Source organism: Nelumbo nucifera, chromosome 3 (genome assembly GCF_055504915.1).
Source record: "Nelumbo nucifera cultivar China Antique chromosome 3, China Antique-T2T, whole genome shotgun sequence".
Lineage (NCBI taxonomy): Eukaryota > Viridiplantae > Streptophyta > Magnoliopsida > Proteales > Nelumbonaceae > Nelumbo > Nelumbo nucifera.
In genome coordinates this window covers 63,672,829-63,687,411 of record NC_142651.1, presented here as the reverse complement: position 1 = coordinate 63,687,411, position 14,583 = coordinate 63,672,829, and the positions used below count along the sequence as shown (strand labels likewise).

Sequence of the window (14,583 nt, the reverse complement as noted above, 5' to 3'; positions counted from 1 at the left end):
ATGATTCCCTAGCCCCTATTTCTAGCAAGGGCAATATTAAGGTTACAGATAGTTTGACCCTATCTTTTGTGTGCCATGTTCCTAAATTGAATACTAATTTTTGGTCGGTTAGTAGTCTTACCAAATCTCTAAACTTCTCCGTGACCAATTTCCCTCAGGGTTGTGTTTTTCAAGATCTGGAGTCTAAGAGGACGATTGAGAGTGACCATGAAGCTAGGACTGTCAATGGATCATTTCTGGTTTGGGACAGGGTGTACCAGTCCCATTCCAACTATTAATCAGGATAATATGGACACAAAAACAAACCAATTATTAATTGGGACAATCAGGTCTGACTCAATTAAACCCAATTATTCATGGCACCTACAATTATCAATGACAATAACAACTTAATACTTCATTTCGATAATATAACCTTAACTGAAACTAAAATACTTCAAATATGTATTTTTAACCATAATTATCTTATGTATTGACATTGTTTATGAAGTTTACTCTTTTAGATATAAAATATAACAAATTACAAAAAACAATGGATATTTATAATATTATAAACTATATAATTGGTCAAGAACCGATCTCAACCTAATAATTAATTGGAACAAAATCATTGAACCAGAACAGATATAATTGGTTCAGTTGGTTCGGTTCCATCGGGTAGATCCAACCCATTGACAGCTCGTCATGAAATGAACGAGATCTATATTCTAGATGCTTTTTTCTGGAAGACTTTTGGTTGCAGTAATTACACATTAGAGCCAGTTAATAAAATTCTTTTTTTGCATGTCTGTTTGGGTCATTCGTCATTCAGTTCATTTGATTCATTTGTTCACTTCAATCCGAATGTCAAGCTTACAATGTAAAAGTTGTCAATTTGCTAAACATCATAGAAACTCATTTATTTAAAATAAAACAACAGACTTGCTTTGCCTTTTGAGGTGGTTCATTCTGATGTGTGGGGACCTTATCATGTGCCTAGTATGGCTGGACATAAATGCTTCTTACTCTTTGCTGATGATTTATTCACCTTATATGGGTGTATTTAATGAAATCTAGGATGAAGTCCCTTTATTGATGAAAAGATTCCGTCAGATGATATATACTCAACTTGACACTCGGATTAAGATATTTCCTCCAAATAATGCTAAGGAATATCTCAAGAAGAGTTTATCCACTTATTTATCAAAACACAAGATTATTCACCAGACTTCATGTCCTTATACAACTCAGCAAAATGGGATGGCAAAGAAAAATATAAGACATTTTGGAGTGGCAGGGAGCATATATTTAGTAGTAATGTTCTAATTCATTTTTGGGGGGATGTTCTTACTTTTGTTTATCTCATTAATAGCATGCCTTCTCATATTCTTGATTGTAAGACTTTTTCAGTTGTATCCTAATGAACAGTAGGAGTGGCAATTGGGTGGGTTGGATTTGGGTTGAGTTTTTGTTTCAAGATAAATAAAGAATAAGAATCATTAGATGAAAAAAGGTACAAGGTAATGGGTGATGAAGCATCACCCAAAATACAAAGCAAATGAAAGGAACAAACAATACAAACAGAAACTAACAGCCTTCAGATACATATGCTTTCGACCCAATTAAGACAAGTTCAATGAGGACAAAAAATCAGCTCCAAAATTTTCCTTCTTGAGACCGTTGAACTTCATAAGAATCAACCAATGACAGCACAAAGTCTTTCCACCCACTTCTTCTTGTTCATAAAGATTCTTCTATTTCGTTCTTTCTACACCTCTCAACAAACCGCAAAAGGAATACAGCTCCACATGACTTGCTTTCTTGCTACCATTCACTACTGGCCACTTAAGAGACGAAAGAAAAACAACCACATACTTGTTGTGTAAATGCAGTCAACCATCAAATACATAACATTCTCAATATCACTTTCGCATAATGCAAATCTATTTGCAAAGGTGAAGCCAATTTTCTTCAAATGATCATGTGCAAGAATGCAGCATGCTGTCCATTTCCATCAGCCAAGCAAAAGCCTCCACTCAAGGAGGAATTGGACTGACCCACACTCATCCCACATGATGTCTCTCTATCTGATTTTGATCCAGAATTTTACAAAGGATTTTACGGAAAATTTACCACTTTTAATTCCCCTCCAGCAGCTACCATCCGGGTTTGGGGTGAGTTTCAAACCAACCCGCTTAACCTGCCAACCCATTAATGACCCACTTAAAGAAAAATAATGGGTTGGGTTGAACCAAAACCTGCCTTGACCCAACCCAGCCCAGCCAACCCATTAATTTTTGTAATTCATTAAAACATAAAAAATGCAGAAATTATGGAGATATATCTTGATGTATATTATTAGTATAGTCCTTGTTGTGCAGTACTCTTATTATTTTATCTGTTCTTTTTATCTTTCAGCCCTATAAGGGGCATTCTTGTAACTGCACATATCTTTTAATATAAAAGGGGCTCTTTGGGGGTGGGGGTCGACCATTCTTGACACCCCTGAATCTGCTCTCTCTTGTTCTCAGTTCTGCTCACATGGTACCAGAGCAGGTCATCTGTATCAGCCTGGGAGTTTTGGTTTCTACACAAGATTGAAGAGTGCTTTACAAGGCTTCCATCAGTACTGTTCGGATTCTGATCTGGATCTACTTGAGGGCTGTTTCAATCAGTACAAAAACCCTCCTTTTTTATGAAAAAGTCATCTGACAGGTTGGTTCTTCACACTTTTCTCTCTTTCGGCTGATCCAATCAGCCTATAACTCTAGATCTGGTGCCGCCCTAGGCCCCTCTTGCCATCCAGTCACTTGGATCTCTTTTTCATCTCCTTTTTGAAGGGTTTTTGGTCCTCTCTTTGGTTCAACAGTCCTGAAACTTACCTTTTTTGGACTGTCAACATCTTTTTTGTTTGAAGTTGTTCGGACCCTTCTCTGGACTTCTATGGATTGCTGTAGTACTGGTTTTCCCTTTCCTCCTCTTGGGCAGAAGTAGATTGCTGTTCAGACTAGTATTTGGACTATTGCCGAACCCTTTTTTGCTGTTTTATGCTGTAATGGCTTCAGAGTTCAGACAGAGGGGATATTATTTCTGTGAAGCTGAATGGACAAAATTATGGGATGTGGAAATTCCACTTTGACTTTTATGTTGAAGGGAAAGGTTTGGAAGGACACCAGAATGGGACTGTCACTAAACCAACTGCAACTAAGGTCAAAGCCTTACAACAATGGAAACTAGATAACGGCAAGATTGTTTCCTAGATTCTTAGTTCTATTGATTCTCATATTGTTGTACCTATGAGGATAATGAAAACAACCTATGAAATGTATTCATATCTGGAGAAAGTTTATCGACAGTCCAATATGTCTAGAAAGTATCAAATAGAATCAGAGATATTTGCCTATTGTCAAAGAGATAGAAAGATACAAGAATACTATTCAGGTTTTCTTGATTTGTGGGCTGAATACGAACTTGTCCATATTGATTTGTGGGCTGAATACGAACTTGTCCATATGAGATAATCTGGTCCAATATTCTGAGTAGGGGAACACTTCCAGATCTGGATTCTGTTTTAGGGGAGTTACTAAGGGAAGAGACTAGGCTTCTCACTGCAGCTGGATTTGATGGAAAGATGACTGAAATTGGGGCTGAAACAGCTTTTGTTGCTCATGGAGGTAAAAAGTCAACCTCCAAGGACTTCTCCAAAACCCAGTGTTATGAGTGTAAAGGTTTAGGACATATTGCCTCTCACTGTAAGAAAAAGAATGTGTGCACCTATTGCAAGCAACATGGTCACATCATTCCAGATTGTCCAATCCGACCAACTAAGGATTCTCAGAAAAAGACTCAACCTCGGGCACAGCAGGTAACAGATGGACAGGCAACTGACATTGTATCCACTAAGGGTGATTCTTCAGTGAAAAGTGATTCCATTGGATCTGTGGATGAATAAAAGATTCGGCAATTGGTATCCTTTGCTTTTTCTGCTATTGGCTTGTCTGGTAAGTTCTCTAGATATTGTTCTCCTTCACATGCTTACGTTATAGATTCAAGTGCCACCAATCATATGACCGGAGCCTATCTCAATCAACCAAATCCGTCTAACGAAACTCACAATAAACACATTGTTATTGCCAATGGTGAAAAGTTAGACATTATTGGTAGTAATAACTTATCCCTTAAACTGTCATCCACTATGTCCTTCCCTCTCTCAAAAACCCTCTTAATACCCAACCTTACTACTAATCTGATTTCTGTTGGTCAACTTGTTGATGAAGGAAATGCTCTCACCTTTTCTCATGGTGGTTGCTTGATACAGGACCGGTACACCAGAAAGGTGAAAGAGATGGGGCATAGGCTGGGTCGTCTGTTTGCGCTGGAGTTCGAGAAATCTCAATCAGGAGCATCATCGGCTTATTTTAGTTCCTTTATGTTTAATTCTCTGTTGAGTCATAGAAATAATGTTTGGGATTTATGGCATAAACGATTGGGTCATCCGCATTCTCAAAAATTGAAGTTTTTGTTTGATTTTGGTTTAATTAAGAATAAAATTCCTCCTGTTCATACTTTTGATGTTTCTTACACTGCTTGTTGCTTGAATAAAATTCATGTTTTACCTTTTCTTCACACTTCTGAGCATGCGACTAAACCTTTTGAGATAATATATAGTGATGTTTGGTCTGCTTCTATTACTTTACAATTGGAATACAAATACTTTGTATTGTTTATAGATGATTGTACTAGATACACTTGGATTTATTTTCTACGGCACAAATCAGAGGTTTTTGCGACATTTAAATTAGTCCATACTATGGTGCAAACTCATTTCAAGTGTAATGTGTGTGTCCTCCGTTCAGATTGAGGGGGAGAATATAGAGACGAAAACTTTCAGGCCTACCTGAGGAGTTATGGAATTCAATCTCAGCGCAACTGTCCAGACACTCCTCAACAAAATGGTGTAGTTGAACGGAGGAATGGACATATCCTCAGTGTTGTGCGGACATTACTACAAGAATCCCACGCTCCGACTTCATTTTGGGTAGAAGCATCTAGTACAATTGTGTATTTGATCAACTATCTTCCTTCTTTTGTTCTTAGCAACACTTCTCCCTTCCAAAAACTTTTTGGTCATCCCCCAAACTTCTCCAATCTTCATGTTTTTGGTTGTCTTTGTTTTGTACATCTTCCTGTTCGTGAAAGTTCTAAATTAATTGCCCAGTCTACTATGTGTGCCTTTGTGGGATATAGCCTTGACCTCAAAGGATTCTTGTGTTATGACCCTGCTATTCGTCGTATTCGGATTTCACGGAATGTTGTGTTTCTTGAACATATTTCCTTCTTTGTTGGAATTGCTAGATTGCCTGCTCCTTCTATCTCTGTTTTGCAGGACTTTCATTCAGATAACACTCCTACTTCCTCTACTGAGAAAGATCTTCTCGTCTTCACTTGCAAGCGGCCACGTGTCTCAGATCATATGCCTACAACCCCCTTCCACTCGGTCCAGAGCATCCTCCTCCTGCACCTCCTGTAAGTGACATTTCACCCCAAGATCCTTCTGCTTCAGATGGTAGTTCTCCTATTCCGCTTCATTGTTCTACTCGTATTTCTCGACCTCTTTAATGCTATGGTTTTCCTTCAAGCCATAGCTCCTTTTCTGTTGTACTTTCTTCCACAGATATTCCTAGTTCTTATCAGCAAGCCATTAGAAGTCCTCATTGGAAAGAAGCCATGGATGTCGAAATTCGAGCCCTCCATGAGAATGATAATTGGGATCTTGCACCTACTCCTCCAGATGCTTCTATTGTTGGAAGTCATTGGGGCTACACGATCAAACTAAAAACATATGGTTCCATTGATCAATATAAGGCTTGGTTAGTTGCCCAAGGATATAGTCAGGAATATGGGATTGATTATGAAGAAACATTTACCCCAGTTGCTAAGATCACCACAGTTCACATTCTTCTAGCCTTATCTGTTGTTCATTCCTAGACTATCTACCAATTAGACGTGAAGAATTCTTTTCTTCATGGTCAACTGAAGGAGACAGTCTACATGAAGCCTCCGCCTGGATATTGCAGTGATTCTTCACGTGTCTGTCACCTAAAGAAATCCCTATATGGTATGAAATAGGCACCCAGGGCTTTCTTTGAGCGCTTTCGAGATGTTGTTGCAGCTAGGTATAACCAGAGTTCCTCTGATTACTCTCTCTTTGTTAGGAGAAGGCCCCATGGTATTACTATTTTACTGTTGTATGTAGATGACATGCTTTTAACTGGGGATGATTATGATGGCATTTGTGAGTTGAAGTCCATACTTCATAACTCCTTTCACATGAAGGACTTGAGCCCTCTTACTTATTTCTTGGGTTTGGAAGTCCATTGTAGTAGTCGAGGGTATTTCATTTGTCAGTAAAAATATGCCTTTGATCTCGTCAAACTAGCTGGAATTACTGATGAGAAACACATTGATAGCCCTCTGGAGCCGAATGTCAAGTTGTCTAAACCTAAAGGCCTAGTTCTTCCTGATGCTACTTTGTATTGTCAGCTTGTCTCTGATCTATCTCATTATGACTTGGCCTAATATTTCACATGTTGTTCAGGTCGTTAGTCAGTTTGTTTCTACCCCTCATCAACCTCATATGACTGTTGTTCATCGCATTATACATTATGTTAGAGACACAACTTCTCAGGGACTGTTTTTCTCTTCCTCATCACCCATACAGTTGAGAGTTTATGCTAATGCAGATTATGCTAAGAAACAACAAACTGTCTCTAAGTCTTCTACTGAATCTGAGTATAGAGCCATGTCTTCTACTTGTAGTGAGATTATTTGGTTGAAGTCTCTCTTCATGGATCTTCATACTCAACTTCCTACTCCTATCCCTCTATATGCCGACAATACAAGTGCTATCAAGATTGCATCTAATCCTATCTTCCATGGGAGGACTAAACATATCGAGGTGGACTGTCACTTTATTAGAGACCTTTTCATTGCTGGCTCTATATCTCTTCCTTATGTACCCTCTCACATGCAGATCGCCGACATCTTCACCAAGGCCATGACTAAGAGTCGACACCTCATTCTTATGGGCAAACTGATGCTGATGTCTACGCATCAGTTTGAGGGGGAGTGTGGAGATATATTTTGATGTATATTATTAGTATAGTCCTTGTTGTACAGTACTCTTATTATTTTATTTGTTATTTTTATCTTTCAGCCATATAAGGGTATTCTTGTAATTGTACATATCTTTTAATATAAAAGGGGCTCTTTGGGGTGGGGGTCGACCATTCTTGACTCTTGACACCCCTGAATCTACTCTCTCTTGTTCTCAGTTTTGCTCACAGAAATTAAAAAACTACAAAAATGCAAAAAGAAAAAAATAGATTACGGGAAAATATAACAAAAATTATTCAAAACATAGAAAATGAAAAAAATAATAATTGTAGGAATAAAATACATAAATTATAAAAAACATAGAAACTGCAAAAAAAATAACAGAAATTACACAAAAGTATAACATAACATAGAGAAAAACAAAAAAAATACAAAAAAATAATAGAAATTGCAGGAAAATATAACAAAAATTATAAAAACACAGGAAATACATAACAGAAATTACACAAAAACATATAAAAGAACAAATGACAGAAAGCTGGTGCACGGTGAAGAGAATGTAATTATGAATTCTATCCTAAAGGGTTTTCATCAAACACTTTCTGGCTGAATTTTTGAGAGAAAGAGATAACAATGAGAACAACTTATACACTTATACCCATTCTTGCATTTGTTACCAGATGGGAACTTGTTCATATTTGCAAACACAAGATCTATATTATTTGATTTATACCCACGATCATGTAGTTAGAGGGTTTCCACTGATCACCGATGGCGAGCCTCCAAATTAACCAAGCTTTGGATCATTGGTCCTATTACCCTTCCAGTTCTCCTAAAACAGAGGCACTGCCCTACAGATGAGGTCTTGATCTATGGCAGTGTTATCCAAGCCTCAGAATTATCTGACCTTGTCAGTTATACTACAATCCAATTCTCCAATCAAAATAGAGATATTACAGCTAGCATCTTGATCTGTGGCAGTACACCAGCTGGTTCTTTCTTACACACAGGATGTTAGGATTCATCCATGTATGTTCTTTCTGCAAATGGCTGAAGTCTGAAGATCACCAACCAAGACCCAAAATGGCTAATAGAGGAGATGCCAATAGAATGAATGATAGATAATATTATAGAGATGATGGGCCAAATGGGCCATAGTTCATTATTGTTTACGTATTTCTGTTTATGCTTTATATCTGCGTTTAGTGGGCCCTAGTTATGGGCCTGTTTTATTTCATTTTATATTGTTTCTAGTGCTGGCCTCCCTACGAAGGGTATTCATGTAACTGTGTTCTTTTTACAATCAAAGAATAAAATACAATAGTGGGGGACTGGAGAGAGATTCAATTGGCTCTCTTCATTCCTTCCCTTTTCTTCCATCTTCTTCAAACTGTTTCTTCTTTTCAACTTTATTTCAGATTTTTGCAGGTGGGATTTACATCTTGGTATCAGAGCCAGACTGCCAGAGTTCCTACCTTCTTCCCTTATTTCTTTTTAATCCCATACACAGGTTGTATGGAGAGTTGATTGGTTGTTTAGTTAACAAGTATTCAGCCCAATTAGAGGAGGTTTTTGGACAAGATCACAGTGCATGTTTGGGGCCCAGGGCAGGTTCTTGGAGAGTTTTAGATTAAGGGGTATAGAGGGAGTTTCAAAGTGGCGCTTGGGACTAGAATAGAAGTTTCCGGAGTACCTTTGAGATCAATCCAAGTTGGAGAGATTACCTTCTAGTTTTGTTGATTTTATCTTGTTGAAAATGCTAGTCAGAAGTATGTGATGAAATAGAATGAAGAAGAGAAAATAGGAAGAAGATAGAGAAGTTTAGAATCAGCTGAGCACATCCTTCATTGCCCAAATACAAGGAGAATTTGGCACCATTTTCTCAACCTTATTGGTTATAGCTGGGTTACACCTGACTACCTGAGCATATTATGGATTTTCTCTGGCAGTGGCAGGGGAATGTTGAACATGCTATGATGTGGGGGTATGGGAAGAAAGGAAATCCTATCTTTGAAAACAAAGCCCGATCCTCTGGAGACAGATCACCAATACAACTTGTGCAACATCCAGGTGCTAAATTCTGCGAAATTTAAAGGAATCTCTGTGAGTGACCTGCAAAGGAATGTGGTTGAGCTTACCTTCCCCCCGGGTCCATACCACAACCACAATCAAGGAGATGGAGATTAGATTAAAGTTTGATGGTAGTGCCAATGGGCAATCCAGGTAAGATGAGGATAAGAGGTGTAATCTGGGAAAGGAATGGAAACATTTGCGGGGTTTTTGGTGGAAAAAAATTGGATTGCTTACTCTACAAAGGCTGAGGCTTTGCCTGCTCTAGCAGGGCTTCTAATTGCAAGAGATTTGAGCATATCTCTCATAACAATAGAAGGTGATTCTGCAAATGCCATAAAATGGTTAGGGGAAAAGAAATATGGTCCAAAGAGACTGGCTCACCACTTGGCTGAGGCTAGTGATATTATTGGATTTGATAGATGTAAATATTAGTTGGATCCATAGGGAGTTACACTCAATAACTGATGGATTAGCTAAAGCTGGTGTGCACAAGGATTTTTTTTTTTGTAGAGTAATAGATCTCTGCCTGTGTGAATGTAAATATTAGTTGGATCCATAGCGAGTTACACTCAATAGCTGATGGATTAGCTAAAGCTGGTGTGCACAAGGATTTTTTTTGTATAGTAACAATCTCTGTCTGTGTAGTTCCTACAGAGATTTGCTGTTTTACTTTTGATGCACATCATTAATGTACTCTTTCTTCTGATTACTAATGCATTAACAGTTTACCTTTTCTGGAAAAAAACAAAAAAAAAAATCTCAACTCTATCTCATGACCCTATAATTAGCATTTATATAAGAGTTTCAAACAATGACTAAAGTACCCCTCATTAGAACATGTACAAGTAGCAAAATAGCCCTCACACTACAATATACATATCTCAACAATTTATTATTTTAAGCTTATTTTAATGTAAAGCAGCTTTAAAATATAATCTTGAACTATTGGCTTTTCGTTGCCATTTTTATTTGACTTAGAATGGTGACCTAGTTAAAAAAAAGATTCTGTAACAGGTCCAAGTTTGACAACATTAATTTATCCAATACAGTAGCAACCTGAAGAAAACAACCAATTGTGCATAATCAAAGCCAGTTCATTCTTCCAGAACCAAAAGCTGTGTATCATCTTAAAATGATTATCAATAGCCACACTTAATGCTGTTACTTGACTTTTCATATAGAATAATTATTTAGATCAATTTCTTTTATAACTAATTTGAAAAGATAAACTTTCAACACAGACAAAATGCACACATAGGTGAGTAGGAAAACCATTACAGAGAAGACAAGATGCATTTAGGTATTCATCATTCAAAGCAAGGAAGAAGTTACAGATTGTTCAAGATAAGCACCAAATCCAGCAAGACAAGACAGGAGAAAGATCACAGCAATGTTCCAAAAGATACAAAATAAACAGAATATGATGAATTGATTAAAAAAAAAAAAAAGCAAACACCAGTAAAATAAGCAATATGAAGCCACAAGAGAAAATTACATCATCAAGCGCCTGAGACTTCTGATCTAGATCTTCCTTCAGTTGTTTCAAATTTTTCATTGCCATAGGAATTGTATCCTTGCCAAGCTTAACATACTCCTCATACACAGTACAAAGTTTGTCCAACTGCTGGAAAAGTGAGTCAGCACTTGAAGACTCAACAGCCAAAACCTTCATGTGCTCTGCAGAACTTGCTGCTTTTACTCTTTGCTACAAAATACATAGGCAGATCAAATCTTCAGTACATAGTCAGCATAGAAGAGGTTCATGATCTGTGAGATACAAGGTAATGCATCGCCCGCATACTCACCTTTTTAACAAACTCATCCTCCTCTTCAGGGGAGAAAGATCGCTCACAGCAGGGACAAACATGGTGTGCACGTGCAACTCTTTCAAAAGGATCAAACATTTGTCGCATACCATCTGCAATGTTGTACTTGCTGCATTTGATAAGCAAAAGAGGTAATATGAGAAATTATATATATACATGAATAGTACTTAAGCTACCTCACTACTTTCTGAACACAGACAATGAGAAACCTTTTCTTGACATCTCTTTTCTCCTTAGCCTCATCGAAGACTTGAGGAAAAGAATCAATATCAAAAGACTGCTTAATCAATGATTGGAGTTTTGAATCAATGAATTTTTTCTTTGCTGCAAGAAACAATGACAAGCACAGAAGAAAAATGAGCTTATTGGAGCAGTTAAACCACCAAAACATATAAAAAATTGCAAGAATATAGGGATATAATGTACGGGTACACTAAAGCTCTTTCCACAAGTATGTTTCAATTTGCTATTTACATTCTTTTCTCTTTCTAAAATTTCAAATTTGCTCAAGGTGAAATAAAACCTCATAGTGACTAGAAGAACAAAGAATCAAATTTGCATGTGTACTGAAACAGATATATAAACTGAAGATTTTAACAAGATCTGAAACATAAAATCAACCTTGATACGATAAGGAATATGAGGATATTCAGGGACAGATTTGGACAAATGAAACTCATACAGATGTACAAAACGAAGGAACAAAGTGTTAGACAGTATATGCCCTTAGCTCCAATCAGACTGATGTACATAAACATTTATTTGTAAACGAATAAAGTACATTATTGTTTCATGTTAATATTGGTATGTTTTCTGTGAATTACCCCTTAAATTGTTCCAATTCAGGCAATTTATCCTACCAAGGCTGGTATGCTACCAAACAGTTGGAGCAGCTTGTCTCAGCTGGTAGGATTAGACCCCAAGCACAAGCAGTGTTTGGAAGAAACACTTCACCCGGACCGATTTCTAGTTATGCCCTAGACCTTGGAGATAGATGGGCAAAACTAGAAAGTTACACAGAACCCCAAACTTGATTATGGTACTACACTAGGTGTTGAACTAGGTTGTCTTCGATGTGCCAATCAGTGAGATCCATCAAGGGTCAACACCTGGGCATGTTGGGGCAGTTTGGAAATTCACCTGAGTGGGTGATTATAGTGATAGGATCGGCCCCTCAGTCGGACAAAGTGAATATCAAGGTTTACACTCTTTCTGATGGAAACATAAACTATCGGCAATGGATTTCAACTGTATTCGAAATATGTTTTTGCAAAATGTATTTATATATTATATACTACTATTTTATGAAAAAGGTTTGCAAAAGGTTTTAATCCCAAAATCCATCTAAGCAGAGAGTGTGACACTGCACCTTGTAGCCAAGGGAAAGGTCCTTCCCTGTCAAGCAATGTTGTTATCATCATGGCCAAGAGGATTAAGTGTAAGAGACCATTACAAGGCTGATTACATGATGGGCTTTATCTCAATTAAGTCCATTATCCCTAGGTCTTCATAGGGTGGGTGAATCCAATGATCATTTAGGTGTAAATGTTGGGCCCAAACTAAGCCCATGCTAATTGGCTCAAGGGTTCACTACTCTGAACAGTGAATTCGGCCTAACCTCTTACAGAGGTGGGACCGGGCACCTATGGACTTGAGAGAGACCTTTGTGGAGTCCCACACCATACAATACCAAGCTTAATGTGTCCATGCAACACCTAGGGTCATGAGCCTTTGAAGAAAATGGCCAAAGACCCAATATTAATAAGATTAATTAAGCTGTAAAATGTGGGTTTGGTATTGGGTATGAAGCACTTATCCTCTCAAGAGGATAATGTTTAATTGTTAAAAGCAACATTTTAAAAAACGACTTGGAAACGGAACCGTTCTGGCCACCAATTTCCGGGTCGATGGTTCGACCATTCGGTTTAAACAGATGGCCCGTTCTAACAAACAAATTTAAAAAAATAAAAATTAAATAATTAAAAATTAAAAAGGTCAAAAACTGCTCAATGGGTCGACGGTTCGACCATCCGAATAATAGGTTGTTGACTTTTTCAACGGTTTTTTACCATAAACCGGCCGAACAGTCCGACCGTCTGGGTCAACAGCGGTTCGAAAACCTTGGTTAAAAGAGTCCAGACCCAATTCAGATTTGGATAATCTCCTAATTAGATTAGGAGAGTGCTCCATTAAGAGATAAAAGAAGAAGAGGGCGAACTAGACTTGAACACCTCGCTTTCTTGTTCTCTCTTTTTCTCTCTTGTCTCCCAAGAAACCCTAGAATGACCTAGGCTTTCAAGAACTGATTTTGATCAGTTCTCTTCTTTGTTTTTGCAAGAAAAACTAAGAAGAATTTCAGGCTCAATTTCCCCACTCGATCCAAACAAGCTGGATAGCAGATTTGTTGAAATCAAGTGTTGCTGAATCGATTCTTTGTACACTACGCCATCTTCAATTGGAGGCTGGTTTTATGACTGATATTGAGTGTGAACTACCACCACCTTGGGAGCTACAATTTGTGGTCACCGTATCAGGTATAATCTCCCTTCTCTTTGGTTTAAATTTTGGTCCGGTTCAATGCAAGAACGATCCTGAAATTTCAATTTTCAATTTATCGGGAAACCAATTCCCAAGAAGGTTAGAAAATTTTTTGAAATTCCATCCAGCCATCTTGCATGGTTTGACCATCCATCTGATGGATTCTAACCCTATTCCAACACAAATTGGCCTAGAACATGCAACCACTTAGAAAGGTTTCTTTTTTTCTATTCTCTCTCCCACTTATCAATTAAATAGAATAGCAACTCCATCCCTGTTTTTTTTTTCTATTTTACTTTCCATCTTCAATTTTTATTTTATAAAGTTAATAACCTTCTTTAGTTGCTAATTCATATGAAATTGCACTATTAAATACTTATTATAGTAGTATTACTTTTGCAAATAATGAAATCACTATATTAAAAACTTATTATCTTATAAATATGATGATTTGTCACATTTTTAGGGGAAATTTAATATTCTTAATAAAGAGACTTGCTATTTTTTCAGTTAGTAGGCATGCTAAATGGTATACAAGGAACTAGCAAAAAGTTATTCTTCATATTATAAAATTTCTATTGTGCAACTAGGTGACTAGGCGCCCTAGTGTTGCTAGAATCGCCTAGACACCTTGACAACTATAATCAAGTAAACCATCAAATACCATTCTGAAGAAACCAAGATCAAGAAAAATAAGCAAGTTTTTGGAACTTCAAATTTAGGTTGCAAATATAGTAACAGACAACTTCGTTCGTATTCTCCTCAGTTTCGGCTCAAATTGCATAACTCACCAGCAAGTAAACATTTAGACTACGGTCTACGTTTTGCAAGCATAAAAGTGCCATTTCGCTAATGTCACCCGACATATGTCGATGTTGAGGCCCACCAACATGAAAATGGATGGTAATATAAAAATTACATTATTTCGGTCGACATTTCCTATATTTCGGAAATTTCGACCAAATCAATCCAAATAAACGAAAAAAGGCAGTTTTTCCTATAATGTCGACAAGATGTCGACTAATGTACATTAATAAAAAAATATATTAGT

At 37.3% G+C, this 14,583-nt stretch overlaps 1 protein-coding gene across 3 annotated transcripts in view; it reads right to left on the bottom strand.

The window, feature by feature from the left end:
• Positions 1 to 14,583, bottom strand: part of RAD50 (DNA repair-recombination protein (RAD50)) — a 134,885-nt gene that overhangs the window by 65,093 nt on the left and 55,209 nt on the right. For all 3 annotated transcript variants that reach the window (XR_016083943.1, XM_088900808.1, XM_010275775.3), the window contains exons 14-16: positions 11,204 to 11,318; positions 10,974 to 11,103; positions 10,664 to 10,873 (exon numbers count right to left, since the gene is read on the bottom strand). Coding sequence is in view for 2 of the 3 variants with exons in the window: in XM_088900808.1 (XP_088756934.1) it covers positions 10,664 to 10,873; positions 10,974 to 11,103; positions 11,204 to 11,318 (455 nt within the window). In the remaining variant the exon portion in view is untranslated. The remainder of the gene's footprint in view (positions 1 to 10,663; positions 10,874 to 10,973; positions 11,104 to 11,203; positions 11,319 to 14,583) is intronic.